Below are 21,440 nucleotides of genomic sequence, written 5' to 3'. Positions count from 1 at the left end.
TAGGGGAAAAATATTTTATGATGCCATAAAATGGTACCTATTTGAAATTATAATGAACACAGTTTCGTGTTTTTCATTTTTCGGAAAGCAAACTGCCGTAATTCAGCTGAAAACACACTTTTGATCAGGGATTTTTGTAAAATAGGTTTGTTCAGCTCTTCAAAATTGCCATTTTATTATAAATGATTAAGATATAAAAAGAGAGACATATCAAAATAAGGGTTGAAAAAGACAAAGAATTTTGGATGTGTTGAAACAATGAAAAAAAAACATTGGAAAACTATTTTATGCTTGTTTTCAGCTACTGAATGCCGCGCTCTCCCATTTTATTTGGACTTGGGAATAAGATCACGTGATCGACCTAATTGAAATGAGATGCCTCCAAAGGATAACGGATCAAATTTATAATTTTTATCTCGAACTAAAAGGATGAAAATTTTTAGCAAGGAAAAACTATTAGAAACAAGACTCTGACTGCTTTTTTTACGTGTATGCAACAGCTTTTTATAAGTCCAATTTACGAAACACAAATCTTTTCAAATAATCACAGGTCAAGGGACATTGAAAAAAATTATGAGGTCAAGGCAGTTGGATCAATATTTTTTAGATGATATAAAAACTCCGTCAATTGTGCAGTTATGAATTAAAATTTGTCAAGAGAAAAAACTCACATCGAGCAAAAAAATTTACTCACATTCTTCGAAAGTCGGAACAAAAAAACTGCTCTGATCAGGGCAAATTTTAAAAAATTTTACTGGTCTTTGAGATTTCTGAAATGAAATTTGGCTTAAATATTTTGAACAAATTTCAGCGCAGAACGAATTTTTTTCAAGATTGTTTTTCGTTTGCTCTTCAATCGAATTCGAATTGACTTCTGAGCGACATTATTTCGCCTCATTCCCCTGAGACTAATAAAAAATGAGAATCCTTTAAAAATCCAATTTGGCCAAAATTGAAACTTTCAAAATGTGGCAAACTTTCAAATTTCCCATCACTGTACAAAAAATACAGTTGGTTAAGTTTTTTTTCAATTTGAGCTGAAATTATTGATATTTTTCAGATGACCAGAAAATTGTTGTCAAAAACACTAGAAAAAATGCGAATCACAACTTTTCCGTCGCTTCTTTAAAATTTCGAAACACAGGGAATTGAAATACGTGTTGTTTTTTTTGTATAACTTAAAGAAATAGATTTTTTTATTTTCTCGCTAAATTTTATCGACCATGTTGATTTTTTTTTGCGGGATTGAACAAATTCTTTTTTCATATTGTTTTCTGGTCAATATTTTTGAGCTAGATATTTTTCAAAAAAAATTGAGCGGAGAGAGGTCAACGCGATTGTTCTTTCGAACAAAATAGTTCAGAAATCTGAGAAAAAAAATACATTTTCAAAATGCAACAAGTGCAGTTGTATCTAAGCAAAAAGAACAGGTTGTTACAAACATATGTCGGCTCTTCCTCCCCCCCCCCCCCCACTTCACATAAACATGCATTTTATGGCGTAACGAGTAATTTTACAAGGTTTGTTATGAGGATCAGTAATGTTTGTCATAGCCTTATTAGTCCGTATGTCAATTTTCATAACAATCGAACAATGTGAAAAAAGTTTTGTTGGTAAAATTTTACAGGTAGGGGAAAAAGAAAAAGAGCCCATATGTCTGCTGCAATAACCAAGAAAACAACTGTTTTTTTTTTCTTTTTTAAAAATGTCTGCTGTTTTCTTTTGGAAAAATTTGTTGGAACCCGAGAAATGAGTAAAATGAATTCCGTATAAGATACTTCAACTGACCCTCTACAAGCGTTCTTTAAGAAATCGAAAACGATCCTTCGTCGTAATAACTTTGCATTGAAAAAAAGTGGTAGTGCCAACAAATTTATCATTTTTTATATTGTTATTTCATAGAAATAGCAGCGTCAAAAAAGTTGTTTTGCTTTTGACACCACTCATAATGTCACTTTTGAAGTTTGATTAATTTTTAAAAAGTGCTCAAATAAGGGTAAAAAACCATAAAGTTTTTTTGTAACTCTCGCAAAGTTTAAGCATTGAAAAACGATTGTTGTACATATCCAGGAAAAAATTTTTTCATCAAAAGACTTTGTTTCAGACAATTTTAACAACAAAACAACAGTTTTTTTTGTGATTTTTGAAATTTTATTTTTGTTCTAAAAACTGACTTTGCCCGGCGTTTTGAAATTTTTATTCAAATTATAAAAAAATTCAAGAAAAAAAGGGGCTGCTGGAAAATGCTTTTAAAACAATTGTAGGGTCGATAAATCAAAAATTTTGTTTGTAAAATTGACGTAAAGTATCGCCCGACCGACCAAAATAAATTTCATAAAGTGCCAAGTGTTCCAATATATTCTAGTTTTGAAGAAAAACTCAATTTTTTGGTCAAATTTATTCAAAAAATGCCCTAAAATGACACAGCATTTTCTCTAATTAAGGTCATGCCGTATTAAAAGAGCTCAAAAAAACTTGATCCGCAAATTGTTCCACAAAATCAATTTGCACTAGAAAAATATCACAATTTTCTTTTAAGTATCGTTGTTTCAGTTATAGTTATGAGCAAAAAAGGCATTTCGGGGAAACTTTATTATTTTTTCCAGTAAAATTGATTGAAACAAACAGCACAAAAGTATGCTCAAATTGCGACAGCGAGTAAAACCAAATAAATAAAAAACGTCTTCGAAATTTCATGCAAATGTGAAACTTCTGAAGAGAAAAGGAAGAACAATGAACCAAAAATGTTTTGAGTGGATATCAACCAGAAGGGTTGTATAGTACTTGTGTTACAGTTTTCGATAATTCAATTTATAAAAAAAATCTTTACAATAATAATTACTCATGGATTGTTAAGCTTTAAATTCATCGTTTTTACTTTTAGAAATTTAAACACTCCCAATTTCTGTTGAAATGTGCAAATGAAGTGTTGATAAATGCATATCTGTGGTAGAAAAATTTTCTTCTGTCTTAAAAAAACTTCTCGGCTCTTATCAAAATGTGGTACAATGAAGCCAAATTTTTTCTCAAAAAATCTAAAAAATGACTTAAAATTGGAAAGATCTGATAGCTTCAGGAAGTTTGGTTGTTTTTTGATCAATTTTAATTTTCATATAATTTTGAAAGTAAAATGCAGAATTGTCCACAATAAAAGTGATTGTTTTGCAAAAGCTCTGAACGGTTGAAGCTTGCGCAGAAATTTGTAAACTGCATGTTCAACAACCTCATTCTTCGAAAAAATTTTACTTCAATTTTCTCAAACAAAACAAAGTGAAAAACAGTTTGATCTTGATTTTGTACAACAAAAAAGCACCCAAGAAAATTAGACTTATGTAGATTACCACTTGATTTGAGAAAAACAAACAATATTAATTACTCTTTCACATAGTTGGCTACAAATGGTAAGATATTATCAATCATTGCGATCTGTTTCTAATCCCGTTAAAGGGAGCCATAACTTTTGGTAATCAAAACGATATAATAACAAGACTGCTCGTATCAAGGCGAAGCCCTGAATGTTCCGACTGCCTTTTAAGGTTTATTGAGCAGCAGTAAAACATAAAAAAAATAAATGAAATAAAATAAATAGATTTTTTTTTTCTAAAATTTGAAATTTTTTAAATAAAAATCATCCCTCCACACGCCATATAAAGTACAAAAAGACAAATTTCGTTCCTTGTAACAAATCAATTATGGCAAAATAAGCTTCGTTCAACCAATTTGGAACGATTTATAAGACGGATTAAATCTCGCTTACTCGTTAATAGCGCAAATTATATTGCGCATTAATTGTCCCAAATTGGTCAAAATGGCCAAAATGGCAATCTTTAAACCCTCATAACTTGACGAAAAATGATCACATGTGAAATATCTTTTCAAATTTAAGCTCAGGACAACAATACTTTTTGAATGATATAAAAAACTTCCATCAAAAATGGCAAGTTAAAAAGTCGAAATTTGTCTGAAGAAAAAAAAACCCACCCCGATCACAAATATTCCGTTACTTTCGTATCGAAAGTCGGAACAATAAAAAACACTCGAGAGATTCGTAGGGAAAACATTTTAAAAGGCCAAGATTTTACTACTAAGTTATTAGCAATATTTCAACTTTTTTACTTGAAACATATGAATTAGAAATCGCGTATCTACGAAAATAGATGTTCAAAAAATATATATCGAACAAGATTTCTCGGATTTTCATGAACATCTATGCTTATTTTGTGTTATCACACAAAATTTTGTGTTATCACGCTTTTTTTGTGTTATCCTTTAGATAAGTGAATTTTTATTTTTGGGGACTCATGTTTATTGAGAACACTTCCACATGTTTACTACATTCCTCACTCAAATTCATTTTCTTCTAGATTTAGTTAACATGCAGGCAAAAAAAAACAAATAACTTACGAAATCAACCATAACGCCGGAATGTTAAGTATAAATTTGTTTATATTTTTTGCATACAAAATATTTCTCGAAATCCAATAACAGAGAAGTTTCACACTATTAGAGAACATCGGCATCTATTTATGCTTCACAGGTAAAATTCTTCCAGTTCGCATAAAACGTTTTTATAAGTTGAATTTTTCTCTAAAAAATGGGGAGGGGATCAAACTTTTGGTTTTTGATTGAGCATCCATTTTGGTTTTTTAATGCCGACGTTATTTTGAGTTTGAGCAGCCTAACCAGGTGCTCGATCATTTTTTTTGAAAGCAATCTTTTGTACCTTGCATTTCATTTGAATCTTGCCAAAACATTTACTTAGAAGTTTACCTGTAAAAGAAAAAAAGGAATTATAAAAGAAATCACATCAAGGATTTGTCCCCCTGACTGCCTAAAGGCTCTTCCCTCTGGTATTAATTCACTGCTTCTATTTTTGGCCGACCGATCCTTGAACTTCTCTGGTGACTTCGGGTCTAATATTTAATAACTTTTAGAGGGATCGCACCCTAAAAAGGCGCAATTTGATGGTCAAAACCTTCCAAAAAGAACCAAAACAGGTCTGTCAAAACAAGCTCTTTATGGTGATTTTTGAGAGGTTGTGAACTCAATTTGGTTGACAAAAAAATAGTCATCATAACTTTCTAACATTTTTTGAAATTACGCGACGCAACCCCCCCCCCCCCCCCCCTCCTCGAGTTAATACTAAATCTGCCAATGATTGCAAGCAACAATTATAACTAAAAATTTTTTGAACATCAATTGATTTTCGGATAAAGTAAGTTTGAATTTTGCAAAAAAAATTGTAATGATTGACCCTAGATATTATGATTTGCTGGTTATGTTTTCTAGTTACATAAATGGTTGTAAGACCTGCAAACGGGCAACTCTATACTTCTATCTACTTCATCTTTGAATACGTTAAAAGAAAACGTTTGATTTAGTAGTTTCTCAGATACTAAATTGTTCATTTAACCAATTGGGTAGATTTCCGAACTACAGGTTTTGTGTTTTGATGGTCTATGATTGATAATTTGAGGAAACAATTTAAGTGAGATGATATGTGCATGGTTACTATGATTAGGTTATCCAAGTTTGATAAAAACCAGATTTTTCAAAATTTGATTGAATAGGGGGCTATAATGCAGAAGTACAGAGATTTAAAACTGTTTCAATCAGATGAATTTTCATGCTTATTCATTTTAGGTAGCTGCAGATTGATGGGGTTAATTAGTGTTAGTGCTCGCATAAGGTAGCTGGTTAAATAAGGTGAATGCGACGAATTTTGAGATTAAAACGGTGGCTTCATATGATGAGTGTAGCATAGCGAAAATAATGGAGAGATTCAAAAACGTTTTTTAAAAATGTAACTTTTCGGTGCTAAAAACGTCAAAAAAGTATGCATTTCAAAAAATACCTTGTTTTTTATTCCAAACGAATCTGATTTTTATTACAATTAGCTGCTAAACTGATTTGTTGTCCCGTAAAAAGTCTTTTGTATGAAATGTAAATTATGACCAACATTTTTGTGTTTCAATTTGCAAAAAAAACTACCAAAAAATATTGCAAAAACAATTAAATATTAAAACACACTGACGGCTCCAATGCATTTCTTCCATCTCAAAACCAACTGCATATAAAAAAACTAAAAATTTTGAGTTTTTTTTAATATAAATTTTGTGAACTCAGATTGTTTGATAATTGATTGATGTGATTTCAACTTTCTTGACGAGATAAAAAAAAGTCAGATGTAGATAAAAACATCATGAGTAAAATTATTGAATATTTGCATTTGCGCTGCAAATTTAACCCACCCTTGACTTTTACTCTGTCATGATATCTCAGAGATAAAAACTGCAGTTTCATAACAAATTCAATATACGACCTTGGCTGATTTTTTCCCTGATCAGTGTCAAACTAACCTTGATCAGGTCTGAAACATTGATGAGATCGCATTGCAAAATCCAGACCTGAAATTGCGTTGAATCATTTTCAATTAGCTTTGAATTTTCGAGACAAGCGTAAGTCATCGCTGAATTTTTTATTTATTGTTCCGATTTTTGTAACGAAAGTAACGGAAAATTTGTGCTCGGAGTTGTTTTTTTTTCTTCAAACAAAATTCGCATTTTTGACTAGCCATTTTTGGAGGAATTTTTTTATATCATTCAAAAGGTATGGTTGCCTTGAGCTTAAACTTGAAAAAATATTTCACCTTCGATCATTTTTCGTAAAATTATGGGGGTTTAAAGATAGCCATTTTGGCCAATATGGGACAATTAACGCGCGATATGTTTCGCGCTATTACCACGTAAGCAGAGACTTAATCCATCTTAGAAATCGTTCCAATTTGGTTGAAGGAAGCTTATTCGCCATAATTGATTTGTTATTAGAAGGGAAATTTATCACTCTGTACTTTATAAAATGTCACAAGAAAATAGTAACTAAAATAAAAGAATTTCGTTACATTTTATTAATTTTTTTACTGCTTCAGAGACCTTAAAAGGCAGTCGGAACATTCAGGGCTTTGCCCTGATACGAGCAGTCTTATTCAGTTTTGCAAACATTAAAATCTCCCCATGTGGTTCGAATCAATTCTCTTTACCTCTCAAATCACACTCTTCTTTTTCTGCTTCACCATCGCTTGATTTTATCCCGTACTGTAGTTTCATAAACAATAATCAATTATATTGTCATTTTATAGTCAGTGTCCATAAAATTACAAAAGTAATCGATTAGAATCCATTAAAAGAGGATTAAAATCTTAATATTTTTTTATCAATAAAATCCATTATAATTAATTGAAATCGATTATAACCCATTGAAAATGTATTACAATCATAATATTTCTTACATCAATATAATCCATTATGATAAAAACTTATTCAATTAAAATGGATTTTTTAAGAAGTTATTTGTAATTTTTGCAAGATTTTATACATTTAAAGTTCTCTACTTTTTCAATTTGACAGTTTAGCATTATATTCAACTGTTATTTTTTTACCTTCATTTTACCCCTCCTGCCTACTGCCCCTCCCCCGCCCACTGCCCCTCTCCTCTAACTTTAAAGAGGAGGTTATCTAATGGTTGAAGGTGGGGGATGGTTCTACGGGGGTGGGGGGAGGCTGGGACATGCATAAACGTGCGTTTCAGGGGTTGAAGTAACGTAAACTCCATCACCACTTCTATCAACCACCCGTCTTCAACCCTCCTCCCTGTAGCGGGGGAGTCGAAACCTGCGGGTGTGTGGGGGTGCAGATGAGGTGGTAGTGGTAGGGTAGGTGGTAGATAGGGGAGGTAGTGGTGTAAAGTGTGGAGGGATAAATTAGGGTGGAGCTGGTCAAGTTGGAGTGGGGGAGGGGCTGGAGTTGGGGTGACAAAAGTTTTTTGAGTTTTTTAGGTATGAACATGTTGATTTTATAGCAATTTGGTGTCATTTTGATGTACTTGTGCAATTATCTCATCCAAATATTTCAAGACAACCCAAGAGCTCTCACTTGCCTGTTGATACCAAAAAAACATTAAGAGAACTAAAAATAACAAGGATCCGGAAAATCTAAAAATTTTATCAAACTTGAACAGGAGCAGATCAAAAAATTGACGAATCCGATTTTGCTAGCTGGAGTTACGTAATTCAACTTTTATTATTTAACCAATCACCAGCAAAAAATGTACGATAAGTTTTGCTCTTGCAGTCTGTGTTTATCTTAAATTTATTGTTGACTGATGAAGAAAAATCAGAAGAAAAATTAGTTTCTTCGAATCCCAAGCGAATCAACAGAAAAAGTTTATCAGGAATCTAAATTTGAATTTTCAGTCAATCACATTTCTGTGTTTTCATCACAGAGCTAAGCACAATCAGCGTTAAGTTATTTCTGGAAATAGTAAGTCTTATTTAAGTGTCAAGGGAAGCAAAGGTCACTCTGAGCTCAGATTTGAACTATTTTCATATGGCGAAACAGGTTTAAACAGTTGTTGTGAAAAAATAGCACAGAATAGCACTTTCCTCATTAATTTAAGCCAGTATTTTCAAAATTTTGATTTTTTAATGAAGCTCTACAACATAGGTTCATTCAACGAGAGTGATCGGAACAACAAGCTTTTTTTATTGAAATCAAAACGAATTGCAATTATGCTTGATTGGTTTTTGAAGAATTAATCAATCATTCAATTAAAAATAAAAAAGTTTTAAAACTAAATAATTTTTTGATCCGTGTTTCATTTTTTTCCGTATTAGCTCAATGACCCGAGAAAACTGAGTCGAAATTCTATCCATAAACCAGAAAGTACACAAGTATGCAATTAACACACACTATAAATGTACCATATAATGAACACTTTTCCAGTTAAACCCCCACTTTTTGTTTCGATTAACCCAAGGAGTGGAGAAAGCCACTGTCTGAGGTGTGGTTTTTCTCTCACTAAAGTCAAGTAAAAAAAACAACCCCCCCCCCCCCCGGGACATCAAATTTACTGTTCTGTTTAAGAGCTTTTGATCGTGATTCAGATACCAGAACATATTTCAAAACCTTTCCTCAAAATGGAAAAGAACTTGCCATTTTTTTGTTTTTGACTGCTATCGTGGACTTCACTTTGAAATTTTGGGCTACCCGGGTTGACCTCCATACATGAAAAACGCTTATCATAGAATTCCATACAACAAGTGTATGGAAAAATGCTTGTCATGCAATATTCATACAATTTCGAAAAATGGTTGAAAAAAAGATATAAACTAATTTCTGCGGCTGCTTGATTCTGATAAAAAAAAGTCTGGTGAAAAAAAAAGCTACTCATACAATTCCCATTTATAATAATTTTATGCAAGCATTTTTTCATTACAAATAAAGTTTTCAGAAATCCTTTGAAAAAGTTTTATAAGAAATTTTATGCAGAGTGCTTTCAACTGAATAGAAGTTTTTACTCATCGAAAACAATATAACATAATGAAACAAATGCTTATTATGCAGCTCCTTTTTATGGAATTTGTATGATAGGCATTTTTTCGATAAAAATTTATTTTTTTCAAGTTTTTCTTCGAATTGGTAAATTTTCATCTCCTTTTTTTAGTAGCTGCCAATGCTACGCTTTCGTTGCATGGCACAAGATGTTCAGCTTCTGTGGTTTTAGTATTTTTTACTTGTGATACAAAATAATTAATACTTTTTTGAATGTCATAATAATTAGTTTGCGCTTCTGCGAGCTGTTAAGATTTTTTGAAGTTTGTAGATGTTTGATGTATTGTTTGTTTTTAGGTTTCAATTGTATGTTATTGTTTCGACTTTCGATACGAAAAAAACGGAATATGGGTTTTCTTTCTTCTTCAGACCAATTTCGACTTTTTAACAAGCCGTGTTTGATGGAATTTTTAAATATCATTCGAAGAGTATTGTTGTCCTGAGCTCAAATTTGAAAAGATATTTCACCTGTGATCATTTTTCGTAAAGTTATGGGGGGTTTAAATATTGCCATTTTGGCCAATTTGGGACAATTAACGCGCGATATATTTCGCGCTATTAACGGGTAAGCGGAGAGTTAATCCGTCTTAGCAATCGTTCCAAATTAGTTGAAAGAAGCTTATTTACCATAATTGATTTGTTACAAGGAGCGAAATCTATCCTTTTGTACTTTATATGGCGTATGGGGGAACGATTTTCATAGAAATTTGCTTTTTTTAGAGAAAAAAAATTCATTTAGCTTTATTACATTTAACTTTTTAATGTTATTAATGCACCATAAACCTTAAAAGGCAGTCGGAACATTCAAGGCTTTGCCTTGATACGAGCAGTCTTGTTGTGTTTTCAGGGTCTCTCCTACTTGCTCACAGGTAGTTCATATGGGAGGAAAGTATTTTGTCTTCGGATACAAAGAATTCTGTACCTTCCTGTTGGCTACCTCCTTATGTGAGTCGCTCGAGACAATTTTTTTAAGCTTTCAGTCAGATTTGTAGGCATTAGTTAACAAGATCCGAGATTTCATACAATTTTTTATAGGTGGGGAGCTGCATGAAATTTTATGACAAGAAATTTCTCATACATGGAAATTGTATGATAAAGAGTTTTGGTCAACCCTGGTAACAAAAAAAACACCAAAAACATGATAAAGATTTTTGAATTTTAGATAAAAAATTTATTTATGATGCTTTTGTGTGTTTTTCTACTGCGTTCTGTGCTATATGCTTATTATGTTTTGATCACTCAATAAATGAGATAGAGCGAATAGCCAAAAAAGTAAATTAACTACTTACTTTTCCCCATTTTGTATTGAGATCACTTGTCCAACACTTGTCCAAAAAATGGTACTTATTGGAACAAGAAAGACATATGGAAAATTGAAGGTAAGGGTAGAAGATGTCAAATATTGATGAGAGACGGAAGCTTGTTTGATCAATAGTGACACGTGATATCAAATCAATTCAGTCGCTGTCGGTTTCTATTATTAAAAAAACTCCAATTTCAAGATATGAAGTTCAAATAATACGATAACGAAAACTTTTCAATTCCCTTTTATTATACTTTTCCAACTTGGTGGTACAAAGGATGTATGGTTAAGAACCGCAACTAAGCAAACAATGCTTGAAAAAATTATCCAAAATGTGCGTATTTGTTCTGTTTAAATAAAAAGCGGAGCGTTTCATTTTTCATTCAAAGATGAATTATTAAAAATGAGTTTTCCTAATTGATATAAGCTGAAAACGAGCGTTGCGTTTTGTTATAAAAACGCAATATAGCGCTGCAAAAGGTAACATGTGTTCCAGATGAATGGATGGATTGCTCAAGACTTCCTTTCAAAAATACTCTGGATACGGTTTCAATAGAGGTCAGAATTACTGCAGATTAAGTATTGAAGGCTGATAAATGGCCTGGAATATTCGAACAAAGACATAAGAATTGCAGCCATTTTTCCCCTTTTCCCCGGAAGCCGTCGATGGAAAATCAGCCTCTTGGTCGATTTTAGTTATATTATGGCCTCATAATCCAACTCTTCGCTGGCGAGCTAAAGCCTTCTGGTCTATAATTTCATTTCTTCTTGAGATGAAAATCTAATTTGAAATAATTGATTTCTTTTTCATAGGAAAGCTTTTTAGGATACAAAATACAATTTTGAGCTGAGTTTCCACTTAGTCATTTGTTATGTGTCTAAATTTGGTGTTAGAATTGACCCAATACGTCACGGTGATGTTTCTGCAAATTTAACTGCTAAGGGATGAATTTGTTTTGATGAGTTTGCATTCTAGTTTCTGTTAAATAAGAGTATTGCACTTATAGGCGAAGAAATGAGTACAATGTTTAGGCAGTTTCACAAAAAAAATTGTTCTAATAAACACACCCAACTGCAAGCTTCTTCATAAAATATAGTTCAACAACTTTTCGGGTAAAAACTTTTGCAAGTTTTACAGGGGCTGATCTAGGATTTTCTCGACGGGGGGGGGGGGGGGGGGTTTGGGGGGGAGGGGGTCGGATTTTTAAAAAATGTTCGATTAATTTGTCGACCTTTTTTGTAAGTCGACCAAATTGATTTTTCGAGCTCTCCCAAAGCAAAACTTTGTCCCTATTTTGGCCGAAATTTCTTCACCGCAGGTAAAATTTTCAAAAAAAAACAGGCCAAAAAAGACGTTTTTTAGGCATTTTTTGGAAAACTTAGACCAAAAAAATGTGTTTTTTCGGCGCGCGCTACCCCTTAAAATATAGTATATATTTGCGCCGAAGGCGCCCTTAAAGCATTTTTAGGGTCCATCACCAAAAATGAATATCTCAAATTAGTACAAAGGGGGGACCCTTTGGGTCGGCAGGGGGTCGAATCCCTGAGAGGGGGGAAGCGTCCGCCCCGCTAAACCCGCCCTTGAAGTTTTGGTTATCTCTCTAAAATGAAAATTACGAGGCCTATCTGTGTACTGGATAGGCGCACAATTTTGTGTCTGTATGTTCCTGGATTCCAAAGACAAACCTTTAAACATGTTCCAAAATGTCAGTGGATTCCACTTACAAAACTTCCGTAGATTCCGCGTACAAATACCTGTACGGTAAATTTTGTCGGGCACCTATGTTGTGCCGCGGTTTCCGCAAAAAGCAAATATAGCTATTTGTTCTGGATTCCGCAACTGTAAGTAGATTCCACAAAATGTAAGTGGAATCCGCAAATGTAAGCGGATTCCGCAAACTGTAAGTGAATTCAGAATTTTGTTTATTACTGAACTTGCATATGAACAAATGAAAACTAGAGCTGGAATTTTTATGTATAGCAATGCGGAATTTAAAGGCAACGACTTAACCGTCAGTCTCATGTCTATATCTTTTGTTGCGCCTCAAACGTCTGAACTATACAGCGGAAGAGCTGAAATTACTTTATAATTCTTTGGTGATATCTCGACTATCTTACTGCGCGTCTGTTTGGGGTGGTACCTATTCATATTTCCTAGATCAAATTGACCGAGTTCAGAACAAAGCACGATTTTTTGGTATTATTGACGAAATTGAACCTATTCGCAAAATTATCCGCAAATTTGACAAGGCCTTGCTACGCAAAATAACCGAGACCGGGTATCTCCATCAGCTATATCATCTCCTACCACGCAGAACGGATTATGCCGCAGATACGCTGCGACCCAGAAACGCTGGAGTTATGAAGACTAAATTGGAAAAAAAACTCTGTATTTTCCCTTCGAGAGTTTTAAGAGGAGTAGTCACTTAAATTTGTAAATATGTATTGGATGTATTATCCGATATAAATAAAAATTTTGTTTTTTTTTGTTGCTGTTTTTGTTGTTGTTAACCTTTGTCAGCGGAATCCACGTACAAACTCAAAACATTTGTTAACTAATTCGGTGGATGTCACCTTTTAGTATTGTGGAAATACAACACCGAATAAGTTCAATATTTGTAGTCATTGAGATGAGAGTGTATGTAAACACAACGCACATCATATCGCCAAATAAGGTCGGTATTTGCATCAGTATTTGGGATCGAAATTCAAATCGAAATAGGTCGGTATTTGGGATCAAAAGGTCGGTATTTGGGATTGAAGTTGAGATTGATGTTGACAGAAGTTGGGTTGACAGGGATTGAGACCAAACGTTTGGTATTTCAACTGGTAGTTGATCTATGTAGTAATTGAGATTGATTTTTCTGGTGACCAGTAATTAAAATATTTAATTTTAAACGCTATAATACAGATATAGATTTACATAAACGGAATCCGCAAGCAAAATGCGGATTCCACTTACAATTTGCTGATTCCACTTACACGTTGCGGATTCCGCTTACAGTTGCGGAATCCGCAACAGCTCAATTTAACTATACAAATGTCTTATTATTTGTTTTTGGATTCCGCAAACTGTTCTAGATTCCGCAAGTACGGTTGCGGATTCCGCAAAATCGCCTATTTTCGGCGCGTTTGTGAGCGGTACAGTGTTTTAGGTATTTGTTTGTGGAATCCAAAACAGCAAAGAAGATCAAAGAAAAGTAGCAAAGTTGCGGATTCCGCGACAAATCTGATTTTGGCTTGTTGCGGAATCCGCTCACAACGCACAGAATTCACAGTTTGGCCTCGTAATGAAATTATTCCTGAACTTTTCTCCGACCAAAATCAATATAAAATCCGAAGTCATAAGGTTTGTCTAACAGGGAATTATTGGGAGCAATTATTTAGACGCGCTAAACAAAGTTATTTGAGCAACTATCAATAAAAATTGCTCATAAAAAGCCCATTAGTTTGTTTTATAGCTGCTTTCAAACCCCTTAACATTACAAAATTATCACTGTTGAAATAGTTTCTGATTTTGGCTTTCCTGAAAAGTGGCATATGAATTGTGATCGCGGGCCTCTTTTCTCCTGACAAATTTCAATTTCTTAAAAAACAGCTTTTGACGGACTTTTCTGAGTAACCTGCAGAAAAAATTTCAAAAAAGACTCGAAAATGTTCTTACCGTTGTCTAAATAGCGTGCGAAGAACATGATGATAAAACAGAAAGCCGTTTTGGGAGACAAACGTTGGAATAAGATCAGCTAATTTTAGACTGATTTCTTTTTATTAAGAACTTTTTCTGCCCTCTTACTTTCAGGGAGACGTTTCTGAAATTAGCTTCATAATAGCTTCAATAATTGCAATCATTCCATCCACAAAATTTCGCTCAAGTATATATAGTATAGTTTGATTGCCGTTTGCTTTTAGACATGGTCGTTCGATTTGTGTGCTTTTATGGCTTCGCTTCTAAGACGGGAACGAAGGTTTAGATTGGACCCACTGAGCCGTGGTGTTTTCTATTCTGCATGTTTCACATATGCCTTCCATCTAGCACGTTTACCGGGTCAAGAACATAAACATTCAGTTAGAAGTTGGTCTAAATTGACAATCATTCTCAATCGATTCCCAGGAAACTGTTTCAGAGCGAGTTGTAGAAAATATTGATTGAATGCGCTTAAAACAATTCAAGTCATTATTTCTTCTTGGTTATTTTTAGAATTTGACGACGTAAATTGAAATGATCAATTTACTTACAAAATGCCTTTTAATTAAAATGACCGTTCTTGCATTGTTTTGTTTTTGTGTATTAAAAACAATAATCAGCGGCCCTAAAATATTTCAATTGTTTAATTGCAGTGGCGTGAGTAAGATTTTTCGAAGAGGTTGTTGAGGCAGGCTGCATTTAATTATTTTTGTTTTTAGCATGACAATCTTGAACCAAAATTGATTTGTGAAAATTAAGTGTAAAAAGGCCCGGGTTGACAAAAAATGCTTATCATACTATTTCATATTGTTAAAAAATGCTTATCATACTATTTCATAGACCAAAAAAAATTTTATGAAAATTTCATGATAAGCCTTTTTTCCATACTATGAAATATTATGATAGGCAATTTTTTCATACTATAAAATTGTATGGCAAGCATTTTTTCCATAAATGAAAATATTTTAAAATGTTTGTTTTGAAATTTTGTGTTTCATCGGAAACACTAACCCTGAATTTTTCGTCATAAAAAAACCTAGAGTGTAGCTGGCAGTTACCAAGCAGACAAACTGCATTTGGTTATTTTTTTCCACGTAAACTTTTACATTTTCACATGGAATTGAATACCAAAAATGTAACTTTTTGTATATGGCTAGACAATTTTTGGGTTTGAAAAATTTGGTAGTTGAGAAAGAAAGGCCTGTTTTTTTACAAATTTATTTTTATCTGAGCAAATGAAAGTAAAAAATCATAATCGTGTTTACAAAAAAAACGTTTTTTGGATTTTTTGGGTGAAAAACTCACCCTGGACTACGTTATAAACACAAAAAGTCAAATTTTGCATGCAAAATTTTTTTTCGCAAAAATTTATATTTGAGCCGAAAGCAAGTTTGCAACTAAAAAAGGGATTAAAATTTTTTTAACGTCAATTTTGTATTTTTGCTTATGAAAAATTGGATATCATACAATTTTCATATATGAAAAGTATATAATAAGCATTTTTTACCAAAACTAAAATCATGTTTTTGAGAGTCAAAATGCATTCTTTCAATAAAATTTTTTAAAAACCCTTGTATATTCATCCAGAAACATCGTTAAATTAATTTTGAAGATTTTATTTTTTCTTTAGCAAAATGCTTATCATAAAATTTTTATATATGAAAAATTATGATAAGCATTTTTGATCGAAATTAAAATCATGAAAATAGATTTAAAATTTATTGAGCAGAAAGAGTCAAAAGATGGAAGTAGAACAGATGTATTTCTCTAAAAACGTTTAATACAGTTTTTAAATTTTGTATGAAAAATGTATGATAAGCAATTTTTTCAAAGTCGCCATAAATGAAATTGTATGATAAACATTTTTCTTTTATGGAGGTCAACCCGGCGGGCTACTTAACAATTTATTACACTTTCAAGAAACGGAGGGGAGAGATTGTTAAGTAGATAAGATCAGCGACTTTTCGAGAAACAGAATACAGCAAAGTTCGAACTTTAAAAGGGTTAATTGTTAAATTATTGCTTATTTTTATAGGGTTGGAAGCTCTTTAATGATGCCATAAAGGTGATATTGTTAGGTAGTTCTGTGTAAAAAAAAACATATAAATTTACCAATCAACAGAGTATAATCAAGAAATTCACAAATCAAGAAAATGAAGTTTAGAGAAACTCTAAACGTCAGTTTTTGAAGCTGGACCGTTTGGTTTTTCAGGGAATTATGAATGAGCCAGCGATAATAGCCGGTCATCCCGCATGGTTTATCTCAAGTACGTTTTGAGAAGCCTCACCGAGGAAAAGAATCCTGGTACTTTTTCTAAATCGGTGCATCAACGAGTTCGTTCCACACTGGCAATGGTTTATTTATTGTAGGGTTGGATCAGCAAAGCCAAAATTCAAAAATTAGTTTTTGTAGTTCCAATTTTTGTAACGAAAGTAACGGAATATATGTTTTTTCTTCAGACAAATTTAGACTTTTTAAACAGTCATTTTTGACGGATTTTTTAAATATCATTTGAAAGGTATTGTTGTCCTGAGCTTAAATTTTTGCCTGTGATCATTTTGCATAAAGTTATTGGGGTTTAAGGATTGCCATTTGGGCCAATTAGGGACAATTAACGCGCGATATATTTCGCACTATTAACGCGTAAGCGGAGATTTAATCCGCCTTAGAAATCGTTTTAAATTGGTTTACGGAAGCTTATTTGCCATAATTATTTTGTTAATAGGAGCAAAACCAATCACTTTGTTCTTAATTGTACTTAATAGGGCGTGTGGGGTGATGATTTTTGCAAAAATCGTAAATTTAAAAATGATATATATATTTTTTATTTTTTTTTCATTCAATTTTTCGTGTTATTTTTTTTACATATAATTTTTCAAGTTATTATTGCTCTATAGATCTTAAAAGGCAGTCGGACCATTCAGGGCCTCGCTCTGATACGAGCAGTCTTGTTCCGACTATCTGTACAAAAGTAACGGAATGTTTGTGCTCGGGTGGGGCTTTTTTTCTTCAGACAAATTTCGACTTTTTAACTAGCCATATTTGATGGAACTTTTTTTAATAATTCAAAAAGTATTGTTGTCCTGAGTTTAAATTTGAAAAGATAATTTACCTGTAGTCCTTTTTCTTAAAGTTATGGGGGTTTAAATATTGCTAATTTGGCCAATTTGGGACAATTAACGCGCGATATATATCGCGCTATTAACGTGTGAGCGGATATTTAATCCTTGTTAGACATTGTTCCAATCTGGTTGAAAGAAGCTTATTTGCCATAGTTGATTTGTTAAATTGGAGCAAAGTCTATTGTTTTGTACTTTATATGGTGCGTGGGGGGATGATTTTCATTAAAAAAATTCAATTTTTAGAAAAAAAAATTCATTTTATTTTTCTTACATTTAATTTTTATAGGTCATTACTGCTCCAAAAACCTTAAAGGCAGTGAGAACATTCAAGACTTCGCCTTGATACGAGCAGTTTTGTCTAAGTATTCCAATTGCATGAAACATTTTTTGCGTTTTCAGCGTGAAGAGCAAGCAGCTCACAACAAATACTTTTTGTTCCGACTTACGAAGAAGTTAATTAAAAGATATGCTTGGGATTGCTTTTATATTCAGACCATTCTGGACAACCGAAACAACATTTTAAAGGAAAATTCTTAAATCCAATGGAGATTTCGACTCCTTAAGTTTACATTAAAGGTGATATTTCACCTACAATTTTTCTTGGTGAATTTCTGCAGGTTTGATAATTACGACTTTGGTTATCTTCTGGACTAATTTTTGCACGCTTTGAAGATTTTATAAATGACGCAAAAGTAAAGCAAATTATTCATATGAGGCGAGGCGAATTATCTGGCTCTCAAGAATGTTCCAAATTGCGAGCTACAATGCAACAATACAACAATCTACAATGCTGATTTAAATTATCCGGACAAAATAAACGAAAATGTTAAAATCGCTGGTCTCTAGCTGGTATAATTTTAGCAAACAATAACGATAACAAAAGTTGCTTAGAAGTTCACCACATATTATGGCGCAATTTGTTTTGCTAAATTGAATTGTAAACATTACGGAACGAGCTCTGTCATTTTTGGCTTCTTTTAGTCAATCAGATATTAGACTAAACCTGCATATTATATTCAAGCGAGCCAATTTTGTAACCCACCAAAAATTAAGAAGAGTATAATCTTTAAAAGTTTGTGTAACCAAATAAAATTTTTTCGAAAGCCAAAAAATTTAACATTACTACATAAAATATCATTCTTTATCAAAACAAATTTTCAACGTTTTGCACCAATTGATAGAAGTTGTACGCTTTTAAATTTGTATGGCACCAGTGTTTTACCCTGATTTTTTTGCTGAAAATTTGACCCGGCAGTTTTTGCGTAAAATTTGATTGGTTCGATGAAGACAAAGTTGACTGGGTGATTTGTTGGTTGAAACTCTGGGTCCAAATTTTCCAAACAAGCTTCAGCATTTTATGCACTTTTGTTGTCGTCATTTTGTGACTATTTTAGTCCAGTTTGAGAAAAATAATTGAGTTTCCAATTTTCTTGTTTTTTTTCAAAACTTAAAATTAACACTGCTCAATTAACCGCATCCAGTTTAAGCGTTAATAGTCAACTATACTATGATTTGAACACCAGTCTCATCAAAATTAAGAACAAATTTATTATAATTGAAATATAATCGATTAAAATCTCTTTTTTTTGAAGACAAATTATAATCAGTTGTAATTTCATCTATTTTATGATATAATTCTAATCGATTTTATTTGCCCACTTTGTCTTCTAATTTGCATCTGATTTGCTTGTATTTTACGCTTTTCATAGAGGTTGGTTTATTTTAAAAATAGTAAAACTGTCTTAGCAGATTTCAAACTAATTCAAATGTATCACTTTTTGTTTTTTCATTTCTTCTCAATTAGAGTTGTTTCTCACAGGGCAAGTTTTTAGTTTTTTTCAATACCAAAATATCAGCACAAAGTTTTACTTTTTGTTTTTCCTTAACTATTTGAAAAAGTTATCATTCACGTATCGCGGGATTTTTTCAACTTATATAAAGGCATTTATGTAAAATTTCTGTTTCAAGCTTAACGTTTCTGTTTAGATCAACCATGATACAATCAGACATCTCACTTTCTTTGTTATGAAATCCCACGTTCAGCTCAATTTTTTTACGACAGAAAAACAATTAGTCATATAATATAAGTAGGAACTTACTTGTGTAAAAATTTTTGGAAAAAATAGATTTTAACCGAATATAAACTATTCAAAGAGTCTTATGATATGAATTATAATCAATTATAATGGACTATAAGATATTATATTCTTTCTTATACTTTCTTGGAAAAGTCATGATTATAATCAACTATAATTTCTCTAAAAATCTAATTGTGAACACCTAAAAACGTCTAACCCTAACCACTAATTTTTTTCTGACAATTATAATTGTCTAAAAACCGAAAAAACAATTGGGTACTATTTATTACTTCAGCTTGATCTTTGATGCGACTTTTCAAATTGCTTTTAATGGTGGCTCAAATTTTTTGACATAAATGATTTGTGCTGACTATTAGCGGACAAACAAAAACAAATCAACATTTCCTCAAAAAATTTGTTGGATACATGGCAGTCTGAACAATCAAGTATTTGCCCTGATCTATAAACATTTTTGTCGCGTTTGTTAAAAAACTAAATTAGCAATGTAAGTCAAATTGTTTTCCAAAACAAAAAAAAATTACCAGCTCTAGAGCATGAAAAGTAATTTCGTTTGATAGATTATATTGGCAAAACCTTACACAATGCAATCAATTTTCTTGAACCGTTAATCAAGAGAATGGATTTTTAGGATTTTTATTTGATTAGTGCTAATGTTAAGCAATGCATGATAATCCTTTGTTTTCGATTTCAATTCAGTTTTTCTTTCAACAAAATTGATAATTTTGTTCGGAAAATTCATGAAAAATGATTGTTTATTGTATATGCGAAACGCTTATTCGCCCCTAATTTCACAACAGCCACATCTTCCTTAACGCCTCCTACACGTCTTCCACACCCCTCCAACATCCCCTTATATGCAAAAACACAAATACATTCAGTCGATACCGTTATCCACGCTTACCCCCACACCCAGTTTACCAACATCCCCCTAATTATTTCCCCCATTTGTACAATGTAATCAATTTTCACGATCCATTTAATCAAGAGAATGGGTTTATAGGGGTGAATAATCTGTTGTTTTTAAGGTTAAACAATCCGTTATAATCCTTTATATTCGATTATAATTCATTTTTGTTTTCAACAAAATTGATTTTTTTTTGTTCAGAAATTTCATGAAAGAAAGCGATTGTTTTTTAAAAATGTGAAATTTTTAATAAATTTTTGCAGCATTCTGCAAAACTAGAACCCGAACGAACATGTTCATCTCAGTGTATATTACCCCCTCAATGTTTGAAACTCGCCCCTAATTTCATATCCACCCTATCTTCTTCCGCAACGCCTGCTGCACCCCGTTCACACCTACCAACACCCCCTTATGTGCAAAGATTCAAATACGTTTAGTCGACATGTTTATCCACGTTTACCCCCCCTCGCAGTTTACCAACTTCCCCCTAATTATTTCCCCCATTTGTCCAGTTTAATCAATTTTCATGGCCCATTTAGCAAGAGGCTATAATTCATTTTTCTTTTCACCAAAATTGGTTACTTTTTGTGCAGAAAATTTATGAAAGAAAACTATTGTTTTTTTTAGATGAGAAGTTTTAATCTATTTTCTGCAACGTTCTGCGAAACTAGAACCCCAACGAACATATTGATCTCATTGTATATTACCCCCTCAACGTTTGACATTCGCCCCTAATTTCACATCCACCACGTCTTCTTCCACAACGCTTCCTACACCCCTTTCACACCCCTCTCACATCCCCTTGTAAGCAAAATTTCAAATACGTTTAGTCGACACCATTATCCACCTTTACCCCCATTCCGAGTTTACCAAATTTCCCATAATTAAGCCCCCCGTTTTTCATACGCCCAATTTTTTATACCCGCAAGTGAGGGGG

The 21,440-nt window shown here is 32.7% G+C and overlaps 1 protein-coding gene across 5 annotated transcripts in view; it reads right to left on the bottom strand.

Annotated features, from left to right (window-relative positions):
- LOC134847659 (oxysterol-binding protein-related protein 1-like) overlaps positions 1-21,440 on the bottom strand; it is a 68,517-nt gene that overhangs the window by 32,579 nt on the left and 14,498 nt on the right. The window contains exon 1 of one of the 5 annotated variants that reach the window (XM_063864816.1): positions 14,357-14,725. The exons of 3 other annotated variants lie outside the window; for them this stretch is intronic. In XM_063864816.1, the coding sequence (XP_063720886.1) occupies positions 14,357-14,384 (28 nt within the window). In that variant the 5' untranslated portion in view covers positions 14,385-14,725. Of the gene's footprint in view, positions 1-10,678; positions 11,325-14,356; positions 14,726-21,440 lie in introns of those variants that run through there. One more of the 5 variants, XM_063864817.1, reaches the window with a different exon arrangement.

The sequence above is a fragment of the Symsagittifera roscoffensis genome, chromosome 6 (genome assembly GCF_963678635.1).
Source record: "Symsagittifera roscoffensis chromosome 6, txSymRosc1.1, whole genome shotgun sequence".
In the NCBI taxonomy this organism is placed as follows: Eukaryota; Metazoa; Xenacoelomorpha; order Acoela; family Convolutidae; genus Symsagittifera; species Symsagittifera roscoffensis.
This window is presented reverse-complemented; position numbering and strand designations above follow the sequence as displayed.